The sequence below is a fragment of the Oncorhynchus tshawytscha genome, unplaced genomic scaffold (genome assembly GCF_018296145.1).
Source record: "Oncorhynchus tshawytscha isolate Ot180627B unplaced genomic scaffold, Otsh_v2.0 Un_contig_3158_pilon_pilon, whole genome shotgun sequence".
Classification (NCBI taxonomy): Eukaryota; Metazoa; Chordata; class Actinopteri; order Salmoniformes; family Salmonidae; genus Oncorhynchus; species Oncorhynchus tshawytscha.
Genome location: NW_024609755.1, coordinates 334,058 through 350,881, shown reverse-complemented (window position 1 = coordinate 350,881; position 16,824 = coordinate 334,058). Strand labels below are relative to the sequence as shown.

General features: G+C 40.0%; 1 protein-coding gene across 9 annotated transcripts; it reads left to right on the top strand.

Annotated features, from left to right (window-relative positions):
- The first annotated feature begins 3,749 nt into the window (after window positions 1-3,749).
- Window positions 3,750-15,708, top strand: LOC112248154 (butyrophilin subfamily 2 member A2). Of its 9 annotated transcripts, XM_042317624.1 has the most exons (14): window positions 3,810-3,911; window positions 5,372-5,438; window positions 7,522-7,590; window positions 7,864-8,226; window positions 8,312-8,599; window positions 8,936-9,046; window positions 9,692-9,724; window positions 9,852-9,884; window positions 10,207-10,233; window positions 10,532-10,552; window positions 10,660-10,680; window positions 11,806-11,832; window positions 12,105-12,131; window positions 14,806-15,708. In XM_042317624.1, the coding sequence occupies exons 1-14, from the start codon at window positions 3,900-3,902 to the stop codon at window positions 15,339-15,341; spliced, it is 1,635 nt and encodes a 544-aa protein (XP_042173558.1). In that variant the 5' UTR covers window positions 3,810-3,899; the 3' UTR covers window positions 15,342-15,708. The 9 variants fall into 9 exon arrangements, with proteins under 9 accessions (XP_042173561.1, XP_042173563.1, XP_042173554.1 ...); XM_042317629.1 differs by lacking the exons at window positions 5,372-5,438; window positions 14,806-15,708 and adding an exon at window positions 14,668-14,753 and having other exon boundaries at window positions 3,763-3,911; XM_042317620.1 differs by lacking the exon at window positions 5,372-5,438 and having other exon boundaries at window positions 3,767-3,911.
- The last annotated feature ends 1,116 nt before the right edge of the window (window positions 15,709-16,824 follow it).

Below are 16,824 nucleotides of genomic sequence, written 5' to 3'. Positions count from 1 at the left end.
CAGTCCATCCACGTAGAGTTTCACATTAATATTCATATCTTCACATTCCCGTTTAACTTGAAATAACATTATCACACATTCATATCTACAGTATGTTGTTATCAATAACCTATAGACTACATATGTCTACAGTAATGTACTGTGCATTAAGTCCTGCAGTAAATTGCTGTCCCCCAAACTGATGTTCTTTTCTTCTCATTTTTATACAGACAATTTTTGACTTCACTGTGGATGTGACTCTAGACCCTGATACACCACATCTCTATACGTTCATGTGTCCTAGAGTAATTTACTGAGCAGTTAAATGCAGTCCTGCATATTGATATGTTTATTTAATCATTCTAATAAAGTGTGTGTTTCTCTCAACAGGGGATGGGATTCTAGATCCTGATACAGAACATCCCAGATTCATCCTGTCTGAAGATGGGAAACAAGTGAATTGTGGAGACATAAAACAGGATCTCCTGACACCCAGAGAAGTTTATAATGTTCTCTATGTCCTGGGAAAGGAGGGCTTCTCCTCGGGGAGCTTCTACTATGAGGTGCAGGTGGAGGAGAAGACTTGGTGGATTTTAGGAGTGGCCAGAGAGTCCATCAACAGGAAGAAGGAAATTCACCTGAACCCTGAGAATGGATGTGTGTGCAAGTGTGTGTGTTACTCACAGTCTGAATGAATTGCAATCTGTTTATCACTATATGATTATTCTAACAGAGGAAATTCACCATGTACAATTGATGCTGAATGTCATCCTATTGAGGTGCCAGAATTTGGGGTGAGCTGTTGTAACTTCTCATGGGATATGTTCTGTGTTGGACTGTGATGTTATGCCTTTCATAGACTCCTGTAATTTCTGCACTCTAACACAAGGCCATTGTGTTCTGGAACTGTTGCTCGTATAAATAACTGTTGTGTAACAATATGATAGTATTATCACCTCCCACTATATAAGGGACATGGAACCATTTACTCTTGGAGTTCTTCACTGTGAAATCAGAGACAGATCTCCCTCACAACTGCTTGATTAAAGAAGTTTCTATTATACAATTAAATAGTCTCTGCCTTAGCCTTTGGATGGGGTTTTCCACAACATTTGGTTCCGTGACCCGGATGAGAGCGACCTGAATTTTTGATCCATTTCGCTCGGCTTGGACCTAGACATCCCTCTGGCCACAACAAAACAAGGTAAAAGACCTTATTCAAGATTCTCTGTGAGGGACTGTCTGTTTTCCAGCTGAGCCTTAATGGAGAAAGATCTCTTGTCCTCCTCATTCCCAAAATGTAGGGGTTCCATTTGGCTGAACTATTTCCCTATATTTTTACCTTTATTTAACCAGGCAAGTCAGTTAAGAACAAATTCTTATTTTCAATGACAGCCTAGGAACAGTAGGTTAACTGCCTGTTCAGGGGCAGAATGACAGATTTGTACCTTGTCAGCTCGGGGGTTTGAACTTGCAACCTTCCGGTTACTAGTCCAACACACTAACCACTAGGCTACCCTGAATCTGTCTTAAGAAAGGATTCAGAGGAGGTAAAGAAATTTATCCAAAGAGTAAATCTAAGGAAACTGATTAAGTGTATCTAATAGTAGGGATTTGTTTTCCTATAATCACATGAAAATACTGTTGGATCAGTGCCCTCTACTTATATTGGCACCCATGGTACATATGAGCAAAACAGGCTGTAAATAAATGTCTTTGCTGTTTATCCTCTTGGTCTTGCATTCCAAATATTCACACAAAAAAATCCAACCTTTAATTGAAGTAAAATGATTGAAAAAAATAAATGTGAAATAAATGAAAAAAATATTTTTCTCCAAAACACAATTATTGGCACCCCTAGAAATTCTTATGATTAAAATCTAACTGATGTATATTCCCATTCATATTTGACATTTTTAAGTTCACCTGAGTGATTAGGAATACTTAAGTGGTACTGTCTCCACCCTTGCACAGCTATTTTCAGCTTTCTCCAGAGATGTTTAATCGGATTCAAGTCCAGGCTCTGGCTGGGCCATGTTGGGGAGTAATCAGAATTAGTTGGTAACATAGGTAAGATGTTTTATATTCATCATATGTTTGTAAGTTACTTCTCTTCAGAATGTTATTTTTGTATAATACTGTGGTGGGGTTGCAGTATCTGTTCTATGTCAAGACTAAGTTACTTGGGCCGGAGAGAGGGGAGAAGTCAAGCGTGTATCTCTTGGCTCCACAATGTCTGTGTGCCAGTCAGTGTGTCTCTGTGATCTTGTCAAGATAGGATGGATTTGATATATGGCTGTTGATATGGAGGATTTGTTTATGGTTCTGAGTTTGAGAAAAGAACATAGTTTAGGAGACAAAGCTGAACGATAAATTATGCCTATGCTGTCTCACTATGTGTGTCTTTGCTATAAAGGATCTCAGTTGAAATGTGTGAGGGACTCTCAGAGAATTCAATGACAGACACTGAATTGATCTGAGAGTCACAGGGTTGTGATAGAGCTCATATAATTAAAGATGGACTTTGATAACTAACTATGAGAGTGTGGTGTGTGTGGTTTGCTCCCATGATTTGGTAAATAGAGGAAATTTCCACAACAGCCACTCAGGGACATTCAGAGACTTGTCTTGAAGCCACTCCTACTCCTTCAATGTCTACTCTCTTACACTGTGTCTACCCTTTCACCTCTCTTTCATTGTCTCTACTCTTTCACTGTCAACCCTCACACTGTCTCCTCTCTTTCACCATCTCCCAAGATTTACTGTTAGTTGGAATGGTTCCTTATTTTCTATTTAACCTTTATTAACTAGTCAAGTCAGTTAAGAACAAATTCTTTTTTACAATGACAGCCTAGGAACAGTGGATTAACTGCCTTGTTCAGGGGAAGAACAACAGATGTTTATCTTGTCAGCTCAGTGATTTGATCTAGCAACCTCTCAGTTACTGGCCCAATGCTCTAACCACTACGCTACCTGCCACCCAAGTATTTGATATAATGAAGGCTCCAGATTGCATGAAATGGCTAACATATTCCACATTTCACAACAACCCCCTCTATAGTCAATAATTACAATAGAAATGGTAATCATGTTATAATGATTATCTTTATTACATTATTTGTATCATTAAATTATATGTAGACAAACAGTATTACAAGTAAACCAAAATGTTTTCATGTCCTGTCACACACACATGAAAAGGTACTTCAGACAGGTCCAAATGTGATTGGTGGTAGAGAATCTACAAAAGGTTGAGAACCTCTGGTATAGAATACAAACCAAACACTGATACAAACCCTACAGTCATAAACAGAATGTCTGGTTCACATATTGATTGTGGATGCCTCAATCAATATGTGACATATGGATGGTAATATAAAGAGGACAGACTTAAAAACTGAAAGGAGAGTAAGAAAAACAATCCTGTGAAAGTGAACAAACAACAGGTTTAGGGAAGTGGAGGATCCCTCAGCGATCGCTTGCATCTCTCACAGGTGGCTGCTGGCACGTTCATTTGGGAGGACAGACTCATATTAATGGCTGGAACGGAATTAATAGAATGGTCTCAAACACATGAAAGACCTGGTTTTCATGTTGCTGATACAGTTCCATTTACTCCATTGCAGCCATTATTATGAGCCGTCCTCCCCTTACCAGCCTCCTGTGATCTCTGTGTGTGACATCTCATTGTAGCCAGTTTATCAGAGTTTTGTTTCCAGAAACTATGCCACCTCTCACCTACTTCCTCATAAGTTAACTCAAGCTGATTAAAGTGTGGATTCCATCTCATCTACAAGAAAAACAAGTTATGTTGAAGCTACTTCCCTGCCTTGCAGTAGACACACCAGATGTATTTTCTCTCCAGTCTTTCCCCACAGGCCAGCGAGCTTTAAGCCAATCTCTTCTCAATTGTGATCTGCATGAATCTAATCGTAAGTATTATTTGTATATATGTTTAAAGTTATCAGAGAAAATATAGTTAATGGCAGAAATACTTTATACTAATAAATCCCAGCAATTAATATTCAAGTCAATGTTGATGGTTGGCAATAGCTGTGTGAGAGAACCAGACAGGCCTTGATAAAAAGGCCAAGTTTAGCATATTTAACAAAGTCTGTCTTGAGTAGTCTTTGGCCTGAGGTGATTAAATAGTGTGTGTGTGTGTGTGTGTGTCTGTCTGTCATATCCCTCAGTGCAGCTGTCAGGGATTATGGAGATAATGGGAGAAATGTTTTATATTATTAAATAAAAGGAACAAGTTTCACATATTTTTAAAAGTCTGCCTTAATTAGTCTTCTGTCAACTCCCTCTAAAGTCAATAATAACAATGGATTTTAATTAACTTGGCAAGTCAGTTAAGAACAAATTCTTATTTTCAATGGGTTAGAACGACAGATTTGTACCTTGTCAGCTCAGGAGTTTGAACTTGCAACCTTCCTGTCACTAGTCCAATGCTCTAACCACTAGGCCACCCTGCCGACAGTATGTATTTCTGTACATGATCACGTGCTTTAGGCTGCACCACAGGCTATCTGACATGGCCAGAAATGGTGGATAAATGAAGATAGTTGACTACTGTCGTTTACCAATTTAAAAAAGTTGTAATTTCCCGTCTACTTAAGGCGGCTCTCCCATAGGCACCAATGCGATAGCAGATGGGTGTGGTCTTCTTAGTTCATTGACTTCCATTGAAAAAATAAATTAGGGTGTGGCATGTTCCACTTCCTCTTCCATCTCTGCAATGACATGTCCCTGTGATCAGTGTGTGTCTACTGCCCTCTAGTGTCAACTTGATGTCTGTGCAATAAGGCCATAGTTCTCTTGTCGTCCATGCCAACAACCCACCACAGTGGATGCCACAATCAATATGTGACATATGGATGGTAATATAAAGAGGACAGACTTAAAAACTGAAAGGAGAGTAAGAAAAACATCCAGTGAAAGTGAACAAACAACAGGTTTAGGGAAGTGGAGGATCCCTCAGCGATCGCTTGCATCTCTCACAGGTGGCTGCTGGCACGTTCATTTGGGAGGACAGACTCATATTAATGGCTGGAACGGAATTAATAGAATGGTCTCAAACACATGAAAGACCTGGTTTTCATGTTGCTGATACAGTTCCATTTACTCCATTGCAGCCATTATTATGAGCCGTCCTCCCCTTACCAGCCTCCTGTGATCTCTATGTGTGGCATCTTAGTGTAGCCAGTTTATCAGAGTTTTGTTTCCAGAAACTATGCCACCTCTCACCTACTTCCCCATAAGTTAACTCAAGTCAAGTTAACTCAAGCTGATTAAAGTGTGGATTCCATCTCATCTACAAGAAAAACAAGTTATGTTGAAGCTACTTCCCTGCCTTGCAGTAGACACACCAGATGTATTTTCTCTCCAGTCTTTCCCCACAGGCCAGCGAGCTTTAAGCCAAACTCTTCTCAATTGTGATCTGCATGAATCTAATCGTAAGTATTATTTGTATATACAGTGCCTTGCGAAAGTATTCGGCCCCCTTGAACTTTGCGACCTTTTACCACATTTCAGGCTTCAAACATAAAGATATAAAACTGTATTTTTTTGTGAAGAATCAACAACAAGTGGGACACATTCATGAAGTGGAACGACATTTATTGGATATCTCAAACTTTTTTAACAAATCAAAAACTGAAAAATTGGGCGTGCAAAATTATTCAGCCCCCTTAAGTTAATACTTTGTAGCGCCACCTTTTGCTGCGATTACAGCTGTAAGTCGCTTGGGGTATGTCTCTATCAGTTTTGCACATCGAGAGACTGAAATTTTTTCCCATTCCTCCTTGCAAAACAGCTCGAGCTCAGTGAGGTTGGATGGAGAGCATTTGTGAACAGCAGTTTTCAGTTCTTTCCACAGATTCTCGATTGGATTCAGGTCTGGACTTTGACTTGGCCATTCTAACACCTGGATATGTTTATTTTTGAACCATTCCATTGTAGATTTTGCTTTATGTTTTGGATCATTGTCTTGTTGGAAGACATATCTCCGTCCCAGTCTCAGGTCTTTTGCAGACTCCATCAGGTTTTCTTCCAGAATGGTCCTGTATTTGGCTCCATCCATCTTCCCATCAATTTTAACCATCTTCCCTGTCCCTGCTGAAGAAAAGCAGGCCCAAACCATGATGCTGCCACCACCATGTTTGACAGTGGGGATGGGGTGTTCAGGGTGATGAGCTGTGTTGCTTTTACGCCAAACATAACGTTTTGCATTGTTGCCAAAAAGTTCCATTTTGGTTTCATCTGACCAGAGCACCTTCTTCCACATGTTTGGTGTGTCTCCCAGGTGGCTTGAGGCAAACTTTAAATGACACTTTTTATGGATATCTTTAAGAAATGGCTTTCTTCTTGCCACTCTTCCATAAAGGCCAGATTTGTGCAATATACGACTGATTGTTGTCCTATGGACAGAGTCTCCCACCTCAGCTGTAGATCTCTGCAGTTCATCCAAAGTGATCATGGTCCTCTTGGCTGCATCTCTGATCAGTCTTCTCCTTGTATGAGCTGAAAGTTTAGAGGGACGGCCAGGTCTTGGTAGATTTGCAGTGGTCTGATACTCCTTCCATTTCAATATTATCGCTTGCACAGTGCTCCTTGGGATGTTTAAAGCTTGGGAAATCTTTTTGTATGCAAATCCGGCTTTAAACTTCTTCACAACAGTATCTCAGACCTGCCTGGTGTGTTCCTTGTTCTTCATGATGCTCTCTGCGCTTTTAACGGACCTCTGATACTATCACAGTGCAGGTGCATTTATACGGAGACTTGATTACACACAGGTGGATTGTATTTATCATCATTAGTCATTTAGGTCAACATTGGATCATTCAGAGATCCTCACTGAACTTCTGGAGAGAGTTTGCTGCACTGAAAGTAAAGGGGCTGAATCATTTTGCACGCCCAATTTTTCAGTTTTTGATTTGTTAAAAAAGTTTGAAATATCCAATAAATGTCGTTCCACTTCATGATTGTGTCCCACTTGTTGTTGATTCTTCACAAAAAAATACAGTTTTATATCTTTATGTTTGAAGCCTGAAATGTGGCAAAAGGTCGCAAAGTTCAAGGGGGCCGAATACTTTCGCAAGGCACTGTATGTTTAAAGTTATCAGAGAAAATATAGTTAATGGCAGAAATGCTTTATACTAATAAATCCCAGTAATTAATATTCAAGTCAATGTTGATGGTTGGCAATAGCTGTGTGTGAGAACCAGACAGGCCTTGATAAATAGGCCAAGTTTAGCATATTTAACAAAGTCTGTCTTGAGTAGTCTTTGGCCTGAGGTGATTAAATAGTGTGTGTGTGTGTGTTTCTGTCATATCCCTCAGTGCAGCTTTCAGGGATTATGGAGATAATGGGTAGAAAGGTTTTATATTATCAAATAAAAGGACCAAGTTTACATATTTTTGAAAGTCTGCCTTAATTAGTCTTCTGTCTTAGGTCTCAGGTGATTAGATAATAAATCCATATCATATGATCCATAGCATCGCCTACATTGAATCCCAGTATGTTATCCTCTCTCTCAGAAATGATGTGGACTTGGACAGACTGTCTGTGTGTCAATCTCCTGCTTCTCCTTCAAAGAGCAGGCTCTGGTAGAGTGACCTCACATGTTCTTTGTGTGTGTGTGTGTGTGTGTGTGTGTGTGTGTGTGAGAACAATGTGAGATTTTGCATGAACGATGGCTACGGTTTGCACTTTCAGTACTAGGCTATTCCATTGGCAACCAAGCTAAATCAAGCAAACCTTAAGTATTTGGGCCAGGTTTGGTGTTGATCTTTAGTGTGGTCTGTTAAAGTCTGAAAGGGACCAACAGCTGATGATGTGCATGGTCGTTTTTGATATTGATTGGTTGTTTTTCTTTCCAGAGAAGTTTGAGGTTCTTGGTCCGACTCGTGCCATTGTTGCTGTGGCTGGTGATGACATCATTCTGCCCTGTTACATCAAACCCAACATCAGCGTTGAGGACATGAGAGTTGACTGGTTCAGAGTCAACCTCCCAGACACTCAGTCAAACATTAGAGTCCATCTCTACCAAGACGGCAGAGACAAATACCATGATCAGATCCTCTCCTACAGGGGAAGGACATCGTTGTTTAAAGAGGAACTGAAGAAGGGCAACACCTCTTTGAAACTGACCAGGGTACAAGGCACTGATGATGGACGTTATAAATGTCTTGTTGAGTCTAAGACACATTATGATGATTCCACCATTCAAGTCTACGTCAGAGGTACATTTCTTAAATACAACAACCCATGTGATATTCCTCCCAATCTCAGTAGTGCTTCATCTCCAGTCTCCCTTTGTGTCTGTAGCTATAGGATCCAAGCCAGAGGTTTCCATTGAGGGACAGAAAGAAGGAGGGATGGCTCTGCTGTGTGTAACTAAAGGCTGGTTCCCTGAGCCTGAGTTGGAGTGGCTGGACAGTGAAGGGGTCACTCTGTCTGCTGGACCGTCAGAGACAGACAGGGACTATGAGGGATTCTACGTAGTCAAACTAAAGACCATCATAAAGGAGACTGACATCAACCGCTTTACCTGTAGACTAAGACAGAGGCAGCAACATGAGGTGATTAAGATGGAGACAGAGTTTCACATCCCTAGTGAGTAACATCATTATTGTTTAGAACTGTAAAGTATTGTAATGTCAAGATGAAACCCCGTTGGTTTTGTAGATCCAGCTATATGCCTCCACCTCAAATGAATGGAAAAGATAAACACAACATTAAACCAGGAAATGAGATGATGGTAATCTTTTCCATTCATTTGGCATTGAGGCATATTGCTGGAGCTACACAGCTGATGTCATGGGACGTGGTTTCATTTGAGGTCTGTAAGCGTCTGACAAAACATTCTTTATGAGCGAAATGTCCCTTTAATATTATTATTTGGTAGCATTGGTTACATGTCACTGATCTTAGTTGATTTGTGTCTTGCAGGCGAGCTGATCCTTGTTCACACAGAAACATGGAAAGTGGCCCTTGCAGTGATTGTCTCTCTGGTCATTGTCCTTGTGGCCATATCAGCTTTCAGTGTCTGGTGGTGGAAAAGTTTGTACAATGACTACAGTCATAGAAAACTTATTAAAGGGTTTATTTTACTTAATGTAAATGTTTTACAGTGCAGTTTACAGTGACATACACAAGGAGTTGGGAACTAGAACCGAATGCTTGCTAGTTCAATTCCCAGAGCAGACAAGGTGAAAAAGATCAGCAAGGCACTTAACCCTCATTACTCCAGGGTCGCCGTCAATAATGGCCGATCCCTGGTAGTGACCACACTCTCATGGGGAGTTGGGATATGCAAATAAACACAGTTCCACTTCACAACTCACTCTCGTATAAGTTAAACACTTGTATATACAGTGAAACAGGACAAATATAAGCCCCCCCCTGTTTGACCTTTAGAAGTAAAAAGCAGACATTGGTCAGATACTGTACAGGTGTATTTAAGGATTTGTATAAAATAAAATTCAGTTCACAGTATAGGGCAAACATTTCTATTTAAAACAACTTTCTCCACAAAAATAGATGTTTTAATATAAGGTTTATTTAAATCTCAGTGCATGGTTTACCTGAAGCACATAAGTGTAACTTCTTCCTTCATGGAAATAACTTTGTCAGAAAACATCTTGAGTACCGGTAAGTCATTTTGTGGACTTTTCCTCTAACTGTTATCTATTGTCATGTCTATAGATGTATCCAAAGCTGAACACAGTCAAGAGCTAGTTAAGTAGTGTCTTACTGTCAAACATGCAGTTTTCTCCTCCAGAAATGGAACTTTGTCAGAAAACACTGTGGTTCTGTGTTCATTAAGTATGTTCTCTGTTTTCTGTTTTTTATGTTATTTCTGCAGAGCAAGTTAAAGATGAACTCAGACTTGAGTTGAGTAAGTAGTGTCCAACAGTCCTATGCACGTGTCAAACTCATTCCATGGAGGGCCGAATCTCTGCGGGTTTTCACTCCTCCCTTGTACTTGATTGATTAATTAAGGTCACTGATTAGTTAGGAACGCCACACACCTGGTTGTCTAGGTCTTAATTGAAAGGAACAACCAAAAACCAGCAGACACCAGGCCCTCCATGGAATGAGTTTGACACTCCTGGTCCTGTGCATTGTGCCATGTTTCCATTTTAATAATTGTCTTCTTCATGGATGTGAGATGTGTTCATTAAGGATGTTCACTCTAACGGTTCTCTTCATGTCTGCAGAGAAAAATCTCATCACTCGTAGGCTGAGTAAGTTGTGTCCAACAGTCATATGCATCAATGTGTCATTTTTTTACTCCCAATTTGATTGTTATACCAAACAACAATTAAAGACAAATAATTCCCAACACATGAATGTGTAACAGAAATGGATAGCGTACAACAGCTAGTTTAGTTTCATGGATTTAAAATCCTTACATATTTTACATTAATACTTTTCATCACATTGTTTTTACTGTCCCCATCCCCCTGCCACACAAAGAGTTGAATGAATTATTCACCATTAAGAATGCTTTACTTTGACTTTAATTCATCTGTTTGTCTGCAGAGATACTTGCTGATCAGCTGGGTAAGTAGGAGCTATACACAATGCATTAGTTGACATGGTCAATATACAATACATACATGTATATTCTAATGCTTTACTTTGACTTTAATTCATCTGTTTGTCTGCAGAGATACTTGCTGATCAGCTGGGTAAGTAGGAGCTATACACAATGCATTAGTTGACATGGTCAATATACAATACATACATGTATATTCTAAGGCAGGGTTCTCCAACCCTGATCCTGTAGTGCTGCCGTCCCGTAGCTTTCAATCCAACCTTAGTTATAACTAACCTGATTCAATTTATCAACCAGCAAGTTATTAGAATCAGGTTCACTAGATTAGGGTTGGAGAGAACACCTACAGGGTGGTCTCCAGGAACAGGGTTGGAGCGAAAACCTACAGGGTGGTCTCCAGGAACAGGGTTGGAGCGAAAACCTACAGGGTGGTTCTCCAGGAACAGGGTTGGAGCGAAAACCTACAGGGTGGTCTCCAGGAACAGGGTTGGAGCGAAAACCTACAGGGTGGTTCTCCAGGAACAGGGTTGGAGCGAAAACCTACAGGGTGGTTCTCCAGGAACAGGGTTGGAGCGAAAACCTACAGGGTGGTTCTCCAGGAACAGGGTTGGAGCGAAAACCTACAGGGTGGTTCTCCAGGAACAGGGTTGGAGCGAAAACCTACAGGGTGGTTCTCCAGGAACAGGGTTGGAGCGAAAACCTACAGGGTGGTTCTCCAGGAACAGGGTTGGAGCGAAAACCTACTGGGTGGTTCTCCAGGAACAGGGTTGGAGCGAAAACCTACAGGGTGGTTCTCCAGGAACAGGGTTGGAGCGAAAACCTACAGGGTGGTCTCCAGGAACAGGGTTGGAGCGAAAACCTACAGGGTGGTCTCCAGGAACAGGGTTGGAGCGAAAACCTACAGGGTGGTTCTCCAGGAACAGGGTTGGAGCGAAAACCTACAGGGTGGTTCTCCAGGAACAGGGTTGGAGCAAAAACCTACAGGGTGGTTCTCCAGGAACAGGGTTGGAGCAAAAACCTACAGGGTGGTCTCCAGGAACAGGGTTGGAGAGCCCATTTCCAAGGGCTTACAATTTGCATTGTGCAAATAGCACAAAGATGAGTCAAAATTATGTGGTAAAATATCACTGTATTGGAATAATTTTTTACTCACTGCGATGGAAATGTTTACACAAAGAATGATATTGATTTATTAATTTATTTCAAGATGTTTAATTAGCAAGAATTATAATTTGTTTTATGTTTAATTTACCCACAGATTTAGTAAACATGAACGGGTGTCCAGGTAAATGAATGATACTGAATTGTATTTAAAATATATTTCATATCATATTTCTGTTGTTTAAGGTATACTATATTATGGTAGAGGGATGTATTTTTACACCATGTCACTTTGGATATGTTTCTGGTCCCGAACCTCATCAATAAAGTTTAGAGATTAAGAGGAGATTTGTCATTGTGTTCCAAGGGCACCACATAGTATACTCTACTGTAATATTACATTACCATAGTTTCTGGTATCCCCTAATTCTGACATGCTCTCTGTTTATATTGTAGAACTTGAAACCATCAGAAAACATGCAGGTCAGTGTGTTTGTACTCTCCAGTCCACCCACCTAGTTTAGGGCTGGGCTGTATACCGTATTTTACAATATTCTGGTATTGATGCACGAAAAGTTTTTTTTTTTTAAAACTTTACTTTCCATAACGGTATTTGACTGTTTGGTTTGTTAAATGTGTTACGTCCATTTTTATAGTTTTACTTCGCTATTTGAGTCATCTCTCTCTCTCCATGCCGCATTCCACACAGACCTAGCCCCGCCCCCTGTCACTCATGGAGCGCATTTGTTGTTCCTCTTACCAAGAGACAACTGCATTCAGTCTCCGCATCAATGCAGTATGTGCAACAATGTTATTGACAACGATGCTGTTTTCACTTTGCTTCTTATTAATATAAATCCACTAGCGTTCTATAATTACACTATACGTTTGTTTCTTACATCTGCAAACAGCTAGTTTGTATTTTCTAAGCAAGTTGGGCCTAAATCTTGTTAGCCGCTAATCGTTAGCTAGCTAATAAATGTAACGAGCCAGAGCAAACGTAACTAGCTACTGTATACAGACTGATAATCACAGTAATGGTGTAGAACTACAGTACCAGTCAAAAGTTTGGACACACCTACTCATTCCAGGGTTTTTCTTTATTTGTACTATTTTCTACATTGTAGAATAATAGTGAAGACGTCAACTATGAAAAACACATGGAATCATGTAGTAACTAAAAAGTGTTAAACAAATCAAAATGTATTTTATATTGGAGATTCTTCAAGTTTGCCTTGATGACAGCTTTGCACACTCTTGGTATTCTGTCAACCAGATTCATGAGGTAGTCACCTGGATAGCATTTCAATTAACAGATGTCCTTTGTTAAAAGTACATTTGTGGAATTTCTTTCCTTAATGCATTTGAGCCAATCAGTTGTGTTGTGACAAGGTAGGAGAGGTATACAGAAGATAGCCCTATTTGGTAAATTATCAAGTCCATATTATGGCAAGAACAGCTCAAATAAGCAAAGAGAAATGACAGTCCATCATTACTTTAGGACATGAAGGTCAGTTAATCCGGAAAATGTCAAGAACTTTTAAAGTTTCTTCAAGTGCAGTCGCAAAAACCATCAATCGCTATGATGAAACTGGCTCTCATGAGGACCGCCACAGGAAAGGAGGACCCAGAGTTACCTCTGCTGCAGAGGATAAGTACATTAGAGTTACCAGCCTCAGAAATTGCAGCCCAAATAAATGCTTCACAGAGTTCAAGTAACAGACACATCTCAACATCAACTGTTCAGAGGAGACTCCGTGAATCTAGCCTTCATGGTCGAATGTGTCCATGTCTTTGTGAGCATTCTGCAGCGATACTCCATCCATCTGGTTTGGGTTTTGTGGGACTATCATTTGTTTTACAACAGGACAATGACCCAAAACACACCTCCACGCTGTGTAAGGGCTATTTGACCAAGAAGGGGAGGGATGGAGTGCTGCATCAGATGACCTGGCCTCCACAATCATCTGACCTCAACCCAATTGAGATAGTTTGGGATGAGTAGGACCGCAGAGTGAAGGAAAAGCAGCCAACAAGTGTTCAGCATTTATGGGAACTCCTTCAAGACTGTTGGAAAATCATTCGTCATGAAGCTGGTTGAGAAAGTGTGCAAAAAAAGCTGTCATCATGCCAAAGGGTGGCTACTTTGAAGAATCTAAAATACATGTTCATTTTAAACACATTTTTTGGTTACTCCATGATTCCATAATTGTTATTTCATAGTTTTGATGTCTTTACTATTATTCTACAATGTAGAAAATAGTTAAAAATAAAGAAAAACCCTTGAATGAGTAGGTGTGTCACAACTTTTGACCGGTAATGTATATCTGCATGTTTTTTTGCGCAACAGTTTCTTCTAAATCAAAGAGGAATATGCAAAGCAAGAATATGTATGCTACATGAAGTAGCTAACAAAAACATGCAATGTATCCAAAGATTGTAGAGTCCCCTAGGAAACATTTGTCAACACTTTGGTTCCTACCGTGTCACAATAACTCCTCCCTGGCATTTTCATTTGTTGTCATGTCAAACACTGTATTTAAAGTGGCCACTATTATATTCGAACTATTGAATTGGAATAATCATTTTATTTCCTTGATTCCAACAGTTCACCAAAGTATGTTGCTCTAAATCGCAAGTCAAATCAAAATTGCAACATTCGGTTAAAAATAAAGCATAGATTGTTTTCCCAAATCGTGCAGCCCTACGTGGCATTGTGGAAATTATTTTAATTATTCAAAAGCATAAAATACTGTCATTCCGTCAATTTATTTTAAGTATTGTGATATGATATTTTGACCATATTGCCCAGCCCTACTAGAGTTTCACATTAATATTAATATATTCACATACTGGTATTACTTGAAATAACATGACCACACATTCACATCTACAGTATACTTATGCTGTTATCAATAATAACTTATAGGCTACATATGTCTACAGTAATGTACTGTGCAGTGAGTCCTGCAGTAAAATGTCCTCCCACATATTGATGTTCTTATTTTTTACTTCACAGTGGATGTGACTCTAGACCCTGATACAGCACATCACTATTCATGTGTCCCAGAGCAATGTACTGAGCAGTAAAATGCAGTCCCCCATATTGTTATGTTTATTTAGTTTATTCTAATAAAGTGTGTGTTTCTCTCCACAGTGGATGTGACTCTAGATCCTGATACAGCACATCCCAGACTCATCCTGTCTGAAGACAGGAAACAAGTTAGATATGGAGACATAAAACAGAATCTCCCTGATAACCCAAAGAGGTTTGATATTGTTCCCTATGTCCTGGGAAAGGAGGGTTTCTCCTCAGGGAGATTCTACTACGAGGTGCAGGTGAAGGGGAAGAATGGGTGGACTTTAGGAGTGGCCAGAGAGTCCATCAACAGGAAGAAGTATATTTACCTGAAACCTGAGAATGGATGCTGGACTGTTTGGCTGAGGCATGAAGAATACAAGGCTTTCACTGACCCCTCTGTCGTCCTCTCCCTGAGAGAGAAGCCCCAGAAGGTGGGGGTGTTTGTGGATTATGAGAAGGGTCAGGTCTCATTCTACAATGTAGAGGCCAGGTCTCATATCTACTCCTTCACTGGCTACACCTTCACTGAGAAACTCTATCCATTCTTTTATTCTGGTGCTACTGGTAACTCAGCCCCACAGGTCATCACTCCTGTAGGTGTCACTGACTAACTGTTTTATATCAAACATTGAAATACTGGTTGTGGTATGTATGTGTGTGTGTGTGTTACTGTCATGACTTTGCCCTGTTGGGTGAGGTTTATGACCCCCCCCCATAAATACCTATCCCCCTTTTCTCTCCACTCTACAGAATGGACTCTTGGAAAGCCCTATGTTACCACAGAGAAAGTATGGTAATATCAAAAGGCAGGGGAATGGAACAATAGTTCCCTTTCTCAACCAGTTGAAAGTGTTCGTTGGTACTTAAAGAATATGATGTCAGATCAGTTGTTGTCTGGGACATTATATCTGATGATAGGATGACATAAATTGTATCTTGGAAAGTCTACACATTCTAGTTATCAAATTCACATGGAATTAAATATGAAACTATTTGTGAAAATATGAAATGTAATTTTAACTTCTAAATGAGAGAATTGTTTTCATAAGTAAACTATGCTCACTCAGTGGCCACGCCCAAGTGAACAGACATTGGTTGAGAACTATGAAACACGCCCTTCTCTCCCCCAGTACAAAAGTCCGTTGACGGAAGTTAACCTTAGCTCCCAATGACGGGAGGGCTGGTGTCCGTACGTTTATAAGGGCTAATTTCAATATGGAGGTGATGATCACCTCACTGAAATGGTGTATTTCGACTAGACCAGCATAAGCTGATTATGGCAACTTAGTATGAACATTGAACGATTATTTACTAAAGAAGTGATACATCCTAGACTTCGAGTTATCAGCTGCAGCTGTAAACGTACGTGGCCTAGGAAAGGACAGACAATCTCCTAAGAACGACAGGGTACTTTAACGTACCCGCTCTACAACACTACGACCAGAAATATTCTTCAAAGGACAATGGCGATCTCTGCTGGGCAAACCAGTCTTCCATCTTCGACCCATCTATCGAAGCGCAGCTCAGAGTAAATATATATGTTGCATTTTTCTTCTCCGAATGGGCGGTTATTAGAGTGCATAAGATTCTGTATTTACGGTAGAATAGCTTTTCAAGGTCCGATAGAGACCCAATCCCTTTGTCACTCCATCTTCCCGCTCTTTCATTCAAACCCAACCCCCTTCTTTTGTGTAACGAGCTGTCATATTGGGTTAGCCCACTAGGGGATTTTCATGACGTGATTAGTAATCGATGTATGATCGATCCTATGTATATATATATATATATATGTAATTCTGTGTGATTATTTTGGTATTTAGTAAATAAAGAATTACACCAATTTGTGTATTGCTAATTCAACATGTTAGCCAGGGTTCGTGCAGTACTTTATGACCATCCGAATGAGACTGAATAAAGTGACGATTAATGATTGACTGCTATTGATATTAAAGATCTTCAGATTTTCAAGAGATTGGATTCGGGAGACAACTGCTCTATATAAACGAATGCTTCCGTGGTGCCCCAGGTTATTAATGGTTTAATTGTTGCATGGTTTAATTCAATCACACAATCAATTAAACGTTAGGTAATCGA

Bases quoted from the DNA above. Each gene is read 5' to 3' on its own strand.
- LOC112248154 (XM_042317620.1), top strand. From the start codon at position 3,788: ATGTTGAAGCTACTTCCCTGCCTTGCAGTAGACACACCAGATGTATTT. The intron at 7,591-7,863 runs GTAGAGTGACCT...TTTTCTTTCCAG, and splicing joins CCTTCAAAGAGCAGGCTCTG to AGAAGTTTGAGGTTCTTGGT. The intron at 8,600-8,935 runs GTGAGTAACATC...TGTGTCTTGCAG, and splicing joins GACAGAGTTTCACATCCCTA to GCGAGCTGATCCTTGTTCAC.